General features: G+C 39.2%; 1 protein-coding gene across 1 annotated transcript; it reads right to left on the bottom strand.

Moving 5' to 3' along the window:
- LOC109831175 lies at nt 342-3,630 on the bottom strand. Its single transcript, XM_020398513.1, has 3 exons — nt 3,591-3,630; nt 551-1,486; nt 342-436 (listed from the first exon to the last, which is right to left on the bottom strand). Exons 2-3 carry the CDS (start codon nt 1,440-1,442, stop codon nt 342-344), a joined length of 987 nt encoding a protein of 328 aa, XP_020254102.1. The 5' UTR covers nt 1,443-1,486; nt 3,591-3,630.

The raw sequence follows: 9,942 nt of genomic DNA, 5'->3' as shown, positions 1-9,942 counted from the left end.
TAAATCATCATCTAAGCAGCATAGATGTGCATAAATATACCAAAGCCTTAAACAATACAAAAACTCATGATAAGCAACTTATTTACCACACATCAAGTCATGAATGTGCATTGAGTCATACAAGAATTAAACTAAACACAATAAGCCACAAAATATCATATAAGCATTAGAATCACTATAGTTTTGCATAAAACATAGATTGGTTCACAAGATAGCAAATCCTACATAAGAAGTCACACAAAACCATACATAACTTGTTCCACAAAGCATCATAGAGTTATTACACTCAAAATAAAACATAGTTATCAAGTTTTACAACCCAGAAGAAAGCATATAAAACATCACATGACGAAGCTCAAATCAGACATCACCTCCACCAACATCATCACTACTATCACATCACCACCTCCACCATCATCACCACCACCATCACCATCTGAGTCATCAGCAGAATCCTCACCAGAATCAGACTCAGAATTAGAAGGGATCCCGAGAGACTGACGCTGGTATGAAAGAATAGTCCTAACGTCCTTCTGAATAGATGTGACACGAGTCTCAAGACGATCAAGACGGTCACAAATCTCAGAAGTGGAAGAAGTGGAAGAGGTCGAGGCTCTAGAACGGGAGTGAGAAGATGGTGTGGAGTCAAGAGATATATGCATTCTGGAAAGGGAAACTTTATCAAAGAAATCTCTTGTGGATTCAACCTTAGGTTCATTTGTAAGGTCAACATTGAAATGTTGAAAAATGAGAGTGAAAAAGGAACCAAATGGTAGAAACTTGGTGTGTTTAGATGCCATGTTATTTATAAAGATGGTAGCCCAATCAACTTTGATTTCAGCAAAGATGGCATAAACAGCATTAATCTTGTCAGAGGCGAAGTGATCAAAACTCCCAGTCTTGGGAATCAAATTATGAGCAATAATTCTAGCAATTAGTTTGGCAATGGGATTAAGGGAATTATTGTTCATAGGATATGAGCATCCAGGTGAAAACATTTGATGATTGACTGAAGGATCACTAAGCTCAATAGACCTAAGTTCAACGTCACTTGTTGGGATTTGAAGAATCCCCGCAAGTTCGTTGGCAGTAAAAGCTATTGCCACATTTTTAACAGAAGAGGAAATGGTCAAGCTGCCATCAGCAGAGGATGATGTGGACATGTTAGCATAAAACAGATAAACTAAGAAAGGATAATAAGGAACTTTAAGACTTTCATCAAACAATTTATCCAACCCAACATTATGAAGAAGAGACTGAGTTTTATAGATGGCCAGTTCAGGATACTTGATATACCTAGTTGGGAGAATTTTTAGTTTACAAAGTTCCCTATATTTTCTAACAAGAGGTTTAAACAACAGATAATCCTCATAATGTGAGGCTTTTACAGAGGAGGAACTAGATTCGGGTTTAGACCTCTTTTTGGAGGGTTTGGGAGGCATGATGAGTTAGGGTTTTGAAAAGATTAGAGAAAATTTGCAATGTCCTGTAACATAAAACAATATAGAGCAAATTAACAAGAAACCCTAGAACAAAAACCCTAGATTAGGAAGAATTTATACTAGAACAATGAAATAAGGTTAAACAGATGAGAAGGAGATCATTACCTAGCAAAGCTGTCGGAGAATGATGAAGGATGAAAATTTCGGTCGATGAAGCCAGGCGACCGTGAAGAATTTTCGTGACTTTGGGAAAAATGACGAAATGGGGAGAAGGAGAAGGATCGGATCAAGGAGATGAAGAGAGTACGGTTGGGATTGATTCATGGAGGGATGAGCGGTGATGATCAGTTCGGGTCTAAAAACAGAAACCCGATAAAAACCGAAACAAAAAAAAATCGAAAACCTCGCTGCTGAGAAATTCAATTTCGGTCGACCGACGCGGTCGACCGGAATGCTTACAGATAACCGTCGGTCGACCGGGTCGGTCGACCGAAAGAAAGTAATAAGTAAAAACCTGATTTTTGAGATATTTTGAGATATTTTTACTATAAACTCTTTTGGAAATATTTTACAAACTACTAAAAGTTTTATAATATGTATATAAGTAATTTTGTCTATTAAAAACATATAAATAATTTATTCTGACACAAGGAATATAATTTGTCATTCAAAGCCAAAAAAAAATTTTCAAAGACAAAACAAAAACAACACATTAAAAAAAATACTATATAAGTCTTTTTGGTACCCAAATCATTTTGGTACCACTAGAACTTGGGACATGACCCCTATCATTTAAATCCAAGGCCCTAGGGTTATGAACCCGTTTGAGCGTATTTTGTGCACCAATACGATCAAAGCAAAAATTGTAAACGTGATTTAATTTCGGTCGACCGACTCGGTCGACCGGAATGCTTCCAGATAACCGTCGGTCGACCGGGTCGGTCGACCGAAAGAGGATAAAATTGCAGATAAACATAAAAGATGGTTTTTGAAATATTTTTCACTATAAACCCTTCTGTAAATATGTTTTACAATCTAAAAAGTTTTTATAAGATATAAAAGTAATTTTATCTATTAGAAAACATGTAGATAATTTATTTTGACATAAGGAATATAATTTGTCATTCAAAGCCAAAAAGAAATTTTTCAAAGACAGAACAAAACAAAAACAAATCATTAAAAAGAATACTATATAAGTCTTTTTGGTACCCAAATCATTTTGGTACCACTAGAACTTGGGACATGACCCCTATCATTTAAATCCAAGGCCCTAGGGTTATGAACCCGTTTGAGCGTATTTTGTGCACCAATACGATCAAAGCAAAAATTGTAAACGTGACCCATACGATTGCAATTTGTGCAATGTAGAGGTTTAAATGGTTTACGTTGACCGAAATAGAATGCACGTGGTTCATTTGCAAAAATAGATTTTCCTTTGTAATTATTTTGCAAACGAGAATTTCTTTTCAAATCGAAACAAAACATGGCCAAATGGCCAACACGACCACAATAATCACATTTGTACACATAAGCATGTTTATGATTTACACTATGTGTGTGTACATGAGTATGTGATGATGAAGCTTGATGGGATGCACAATCATGTGTAGGCTTGTCAATTTTTGGTGCATTATGACAAAATTGAGCTAAATGGCCTTTAAGACCGCAAGTAGAACATTTGTGAATTTTGTCATACATATGTGCATAGTGAATAGGTTTCTTAGAAGAATTGACATTGAACTTTGCACATACGTCCATAAGCTTTTTATTATTAGCAATACAAGTCTTTAGTGTTGAATCTAAGGTAGATATTCTTTTTCTCATTTGATTCAACTCATCATTGTGCATACAAGCATTGCTATTAGAAGTAGGATAAACAAGATTACTCATCATAGATTTCAACTTATCTACTTCTAACATCGCATCACGCTTTTCATGAAGCAAACTAGCATTTTTAATTTTCAAATTTTCATTGCATTCTTTAAGAATTATATTTTCATTTGTAATAAAATTAAACTTAATAGCTAGTGTTTCATGAGTGGATTTTAAATTAACATACTTACTCTTTACATTAATATAGCAATTGTGTAATTTTTCAAATTCAAGAGCAAGTTCATCAAAAGTAAGAATATCATCGCTATCGCATACCTCACTAGGGTTACTACCTAGTGGTGTTGTACATGGGGTGAGGCTTCCTTAGAGCTCAAAACGGGATTTTCCAACGCTTGTTGAATAGCCTCCAATTTTCCTTCATGTGCTTCAATAAGTTTCCATAAAGCATAAGCACTATCAAAATTAGCAAGTTTGTTAGAAAACGATGAGTGAAAAGCGCCAATCAAAAATCCTAGCAAAAGCTTGTTCATGTTAAACAATCTTTTATCATTATCACACCATTTGGATTTTTCCAAGATGGGAATAACATAACCATCCTCAATAATTTCCCACAAATCAAATTGATTAGATTGAACAAAAAGTTTGAATCTAATGCGCCATTGAGCGTAGGGGAAAATATCCAAACGAGGAGCAATATTAATAGCATATCCTAAGCAAGATGAATCATTCATATCCATAGAGATGAAATGCAAGAAGCACAATTAATCAAAATTAGATTAGCACTAATACAATAACTTGGATCTTTAACTCAAGGCGGTTAGTCCTTAAATCAAAGAGCACCAAGCTCTGATACCAATTGTTAGACCCTAGAGGGGGGGTGATTAGGGTCTTATGCTAATCTAATCCCAATTAATAGCAATTAAAATTATGTTGATCAATATGTTCTTACAAGAGATAGATATGAACAATAAGAACAATAAGAATAATAAGAATATGCACAAATAAAATGTGAGACAAGCAAAACACAAACACACGATATGTTTACGAGGTTCGGTCCCCACGACCTACGTCCCCGCTCCTCACCTCGAGGAGATATCCACTATCACAATCCGGTTTGGAAGCCGGAACTTCTACACACTCGGTTTACAAGTTCACCGAAAACTCTCACACTACACAATCACTCAACAATCACACTTTACACACTAAGTGTAGGAATCTAGCCCGTGTCCTCCTCCTCAAGTGCTCGATTACAACCTCTCCCTAGGTTCGTCAATCGACGCCACTCCTATTGGATTTGACCCCGTCTCTCTCTCCTCACACTTCTCTCGGTGTACAAGTGTATTACAAGTGATTCTCACAAATAAAAGTTAAATACAATGATTTGTTCTCAATTAACAAGTGAGAACACAATGAAGCTCACACTCACTAAATCCCACACCACAACCCACAATATAATATGAGAATATAAAGCTCAATAAGTGTGTGTGATAATAGTGAATGAAACTCAATAAATATAACTCAATGAATATAGCTTAATCAATTGAAAGTGAAATAACAAGCTATATAAGAATGGGTTTAGAAAACTTCTCAATGAATAAGAAGAGCTGAGGAAATGATGATCTCAATAAGATTTGAAAGCCTCTTCTTGTTGTAGAAAAACTTCTCTTGAAAACTGATTTGACGTTAATCAAACGTCACAACACCAGCTCCGAAGACAGCAGAATAGTTTGGATCCGAGGTTCCAAAAAGAGTACTCATTCAAGGACGAAGACGTTCCAGCCATCTTCGAGACCCTTCTTAAAAACAACAAGATTAAGCTGCCGCCCATCACAAATCAAGAGGAAGCTGACAATACTGCAGATCCGAAGTACTGCGCGTACCACAGGAGGATCCTTCATCCCACCAAGGCTTGCTTTACTTTAAAGAATAGTATCCAAACCTTGGTTGAAGCCAGCGTCATAACGCTAGGATAAGCCAAATAAGAACGGCAACACTCCGATAAGTATAAGAGTAAAAACTGCTCCTTCTAATACTCCGAAGAGTATACGAGTATAAACTGCTTCTCAATCCTCCAATCGGTATATGAGGTTAAACTGCTCCCTGATACTCCAATAGGTATATGAGTCTAAACTGTTTCCTACCGTTGATGGGAAGTTCCTGGAGAATGTTACGCTAATATTCTTAAGGATAACCCGGACATGTAACGGAGTACAAAGTCAGACCCAGTTCCAAGAAAGAAGCTGGGGGTGGATGATTCATGTAATGGGAAGTTCCCAGAAGAACGCTATATGTAATTTTCTTAGGGATAACCCGATAATTACGAACAAGGTGATAAACACTAAACCCCCACTATGATTTGTACTCCCACTCTCACTGTCTACCTGGTCAAACCTTCCTATAGTTAGGACCACAACCAAAGTCCCCTCTCGATTCCTTCCATGAACGAGAGGTCCACTTTCAAATTGAACGATAAAGCCTATAAAAGGTAAGATCGTCTCAAAACTCCCACTTCCACTGCTTCCTTGGTCAAACCTATAAAAGTTAGGGCCACAACCAGATTCTCCTCTCGATTCCTTTCATGAACGAGAGGTCCACTTTCAATTGAGCAATCAAACCTATAAAAGTTAGGATTGTCTCCAACTTTACTTAGTCAAACCTGCAGATAGTTAGGACTAAGATTGAGTTATCCTTTTCGATAAACGAAAGACTTCCATCTTTTCCTTTTTCCACCAAACCTATAAAAGTTAGGGTCGAAATTGGGCTTTCTCCTCAATAAATGAGGGACTTTCCAGAAATTAGGAAAAGTATTAATAAAATATAATATATTATTTTAAATACTAGAAAATTTTATTTAAATACGTATCAAAATTCACGGTTGTTACACGGATTCTGGGGGTGGAGATCCCACCTCGAGTCTCCTTTCCAGCTGAAAATAGAATATAAAATTCTTCTTCTTCAGTGTCGGGAGATAGAATATAAAATTCTTCCTCTTCCATTTTCCAGTCCGTCTTTACTCTGAGAAAAGACACAATTCCCAACTTCCAATCCGTGCACTTTGTGCACGGGGAATTTTATCTCAACTCCTAAATAGAGATAAGCCTACGCCTAACACGCGTTGCCGGTTTAGTCTTTCACCGATTAAAAAAGACACCAGAGTATAATTCTGGGGACTTTCATCCCGAATCCTAAGTAGGGATGAGTCAACGCCTAATACGCGTTGCCGGTTTAGTCTTTCACCGATTAAAAAAGACACCAGAATTTAGTCTGGGGAATTTTATCCCGAATTCTAAGTAGGGATAAGTCAACGCCTAATACGCTTTGCTGGTTAGTCCTTAACCGTAAAAAGGACAAAAGCCCTCATATTCAACATTGTGGTAGATTATTATTCATAACATCAAAATCCGTGCTTCACACGCACGGGAAATTTTATCCCGAATCCTAAGAAGGGATAAGTCAACGCCTAATACGCGTTGCCGGTTAGTCCTTAACCATAAAAAGGACAAAAGCCCACATATTCAATATTATAGCAGGTTGTTATTAATAACGCCAAAATCCGTGCTTCACAAGCACGGAGAATTTTATCCCGAAGCCTAAGCAGGGATAAGCCAACGCCTAATACGCGTTGCCGGTTTAGTCTTTTACCGATTGAAGAAGAAACCAGAATCCGAGTCTGGGGATTTTTATCCTGAATCCTAAGTAAGGATAAGTCAGCGCCTAACACGCGTTGCCGGGTAGCCTATTCCCGTAATAATGGCGAAGTCTACGTATTCGAAGTCGTAGCATCAAGTCTAAGGGAGTTCATTCCTTTAGCACAACGTCACATTCGGAACGGATTTCAACAATCCGCTTGCTAGCCCGACTCAAACGGTAGTCGGTAAAGGCATATCAAATCCGTTCATGGCTGAGGATTTGCCAAAAATCCTAAGTCAACGTCTGATACACATTGTTGTTTAGTCTTTCCACAGGAGATAGATGAAGTCTACGTATTCAACATCGTAGCGCTAAAAGGGTTAACTCTTCTAGCTTAACGTCACATGCGGAACGGACATAAATAGTCCGCATGCTAGCCCGACTCAAACGGTAGTCGGTAAAGGCTCATCAAACCCATTGATGGCTGAGAATTTGCCAAAAATTCTATAAATACGAGTCATTGACGCATCAGCTCCGTCAGTTGGTCTCGTGACTCGAACATCCAATCACTTAGAGATAAGATCCACACGTGCAGAGGAATCAACTTTCATAGTTGGTCCTGTAACTCCGACATTTAGGACCGCCACGCTCCAATACCTTAAGAGCTTAAACTGTGTATACTCCAGCAAATGCACGAGTATAAACTGTGTTAATGGCGATCTGAAACCCTAGGTCAACGCCAGTCAACGCGTTGCGATCAAAAAGTCAGCGCACGACGTTCAAAACCCTAGGGTCAATGCCGGTTAACGCGTAACCCTAGGTCAACGCCAGTCACCACGTTGTGATCAAAAAGTCAACGTACGACGTCCCAAACCCTAGGGTCAACGCCGGTCAACGCCTAACCCTAGGTCAACGCCAGTCAACACGTTGTAATCAAAGAGTCGATGCGACGGATAGGGTCAGTTCTGAGTCAACTTAACGACACGAGCCAAACTCAACTCATCAGTTTTAGATTCGAGACTTCGACGACGGCCAGATGATAAACGCAGCGCCGGAAGAACTTCAGCTATTCATCAAAAAACATCGAATAGACTAGAAATCGAAGGAGTTAAGAATTGAAGCTAATTACAGGTCCTTTACGCTGACTGAAGGTTGGACCAATCACATCCAAAGTATTCCAGTCTCTTCTTTAAAAGAAACGAGACTGGAACGCTTTGGAGGGGGTATCTGTAGGCGTTGAAAATTGCCTATAGGTCTCCACGAACAGCTCAAAGCTAAGAGAAGACGATGAACGTCACTATCCAAGTCACAGAAGCTTGATTGATGTCGACGAACGCTTGAAGTGAATCGGCGAACTATGTGAAGTAACAGAGTTTCAGAATAACGAGGATACAAATTGATCGGGAGCCCCGCGTCGCTTACAAAAGGCGCAACACCCCTCATGTTCCAGTTGACTCCACAATGATACAATCATTGGAGCTTGTAGAACTCCTCGCCGGATTTCCAACGCACTTTGAATCGTTCAAATCTGAGTTCGGATGAAGAAGTTACGGCGAAAACGAACAAACAGGCATAACGGAACGTCTCAGGCTGAACTGGGACACCCGAGGTGTCTCGGAACTTGTAGAGCTGTTTTGACCATGATTCATTTTAAATTTGAAGAAACTCAAAACATGACAGTTGTATATATTTTTGTCAGCTTTCCAACCTATCTAGAATCAGGTCATTTGGAGGTCATATGAGAAAGTTATGACTAAAATAGCGCTGAGACACCCAAAGGTGTCTCGGACCTGGCCGAGACACCCAAAGGTGTCTCAGAACTTGTGGAGCTGTTTTGACCATGATTCGTTTTGAATCTGAAGAAACTCAAAACATGGAAGTTGGAGATATTTTTGTCATCTTTCCAACCCATCTGGAATCAGGTGATTTGGAGGTTATATGAGGAAGTTATGACTAAAATAGCGCCGAGACACCCAAAGGTGTCTCGGACCTGATCGGAACTTGTGGAGCTGTTTTGACCATGATTCGTTTTGAATCTGAAGAAACTCAAAACATGGAAGTTGTAGATATTTTTATCATAACTTCCTCATATGACCTCCAAATTACCTGATTCCAGATGGGTTGGAAAGCTGACAAAAATATCTACAACTTCTATGTTTTGAGTTTCTTCAGATTCAAAACGAATCATGGTCAAAACAGCTCCACAAGTTTCGAGACACCTTTGGGTGTCTCGGCCAGGTCCGAGACACCTTTGGGTGTCTCAGTGCTATTTTGGTCATAACTTTCTCATATAACCTCCAAATGACCTGATTCCAGATGAGTTGGAAAGCTGACAAAAATATCTATAACGTTTTTGTTTTGAGTTTCTTCAGATTCAAAACGAATCATGGTCAAAATAGATCCATAAGTTCCGAGACACCTCGGGTGTCCCAGTTCAGCCTGAGACGTTCCGTTATGCCTGTTTGTTCGTTTTCCGAGACACCTCGGGTGTCCCAGTTCAGCCTGAGACGTTCCGTTATGCCTGTTTGTTCGTTTTCACCGTAACTTCTTCATCCGAACTTCAGCCTGAGACGTTCCGTTATGCCTGTTTGTTCGTTTTCACCGTAACTTCTTCATCCGAACTCGGATTTGAACGATTCAAAGTGCGTTGGAAATACGGCGAGGAGATCTACAAGCTCCAATGATTGTATCATTGTGGAGTCAACTGGGACATGAGGGGCATTGCGCCTTTTGTAAGCGACGCGGGGCTCCCGATCAATTTGTATCCTCGTTATTCTGAAACTCTGTTGCTTCACATAGTTCACTGATTCACTTCAAGCGTTTGTCGACATCAATCAAGCTTGGTAAACTGGATAAGCGCTGCCGGACTGAAGAGTGATCGAGCACTTCAACACAAGACCTGGCAATTCAGTCCGGCAGGGCTTCGCCAATTCTCCAAAACTCAAAACATGGAAGTTGTAGATATTTTTGTCAGCTTTCCAACCCATCTAAAATCAGGTCATTTGGAGGTCATATGAGGAAGTTATGACCAAAATAG

Source organism: Asparagus officinalis, chromosome 2 (genome assembly GCF_001876935.1).
Source record: "Asparagus officinalis chromosome 2, Aspof.V1, whole genome shotgun sequence".
Taxonomy (NCBI): Eukaryota; Viridiplantae; Streptophyta; class Magnoliopsida; order Asparagales; family Asparagaceae; genus Asparagus; species Asparagus officinalis.
This window is presented reverse-complemented; position numbering and strand designations above follow the sequence as displayed.

Excerpts from the sequence above, each read along its gene's own strand:
- LOC109831175 (XM_020398513.1), bottom strand. The coding sequence starts at position 1,442 with ATGCCTCCCAAACCCTCCAAAAAGAGGTCTAAACCCGAATCTAGTTCC. Across the intron at positions 437-550 it reads TCTTGATCGTCTTGAGACTC|ATGGTGATGGTGGTGGTGAT; the intron begins GTGTCACATCTA and ends CTGATGACTCAG.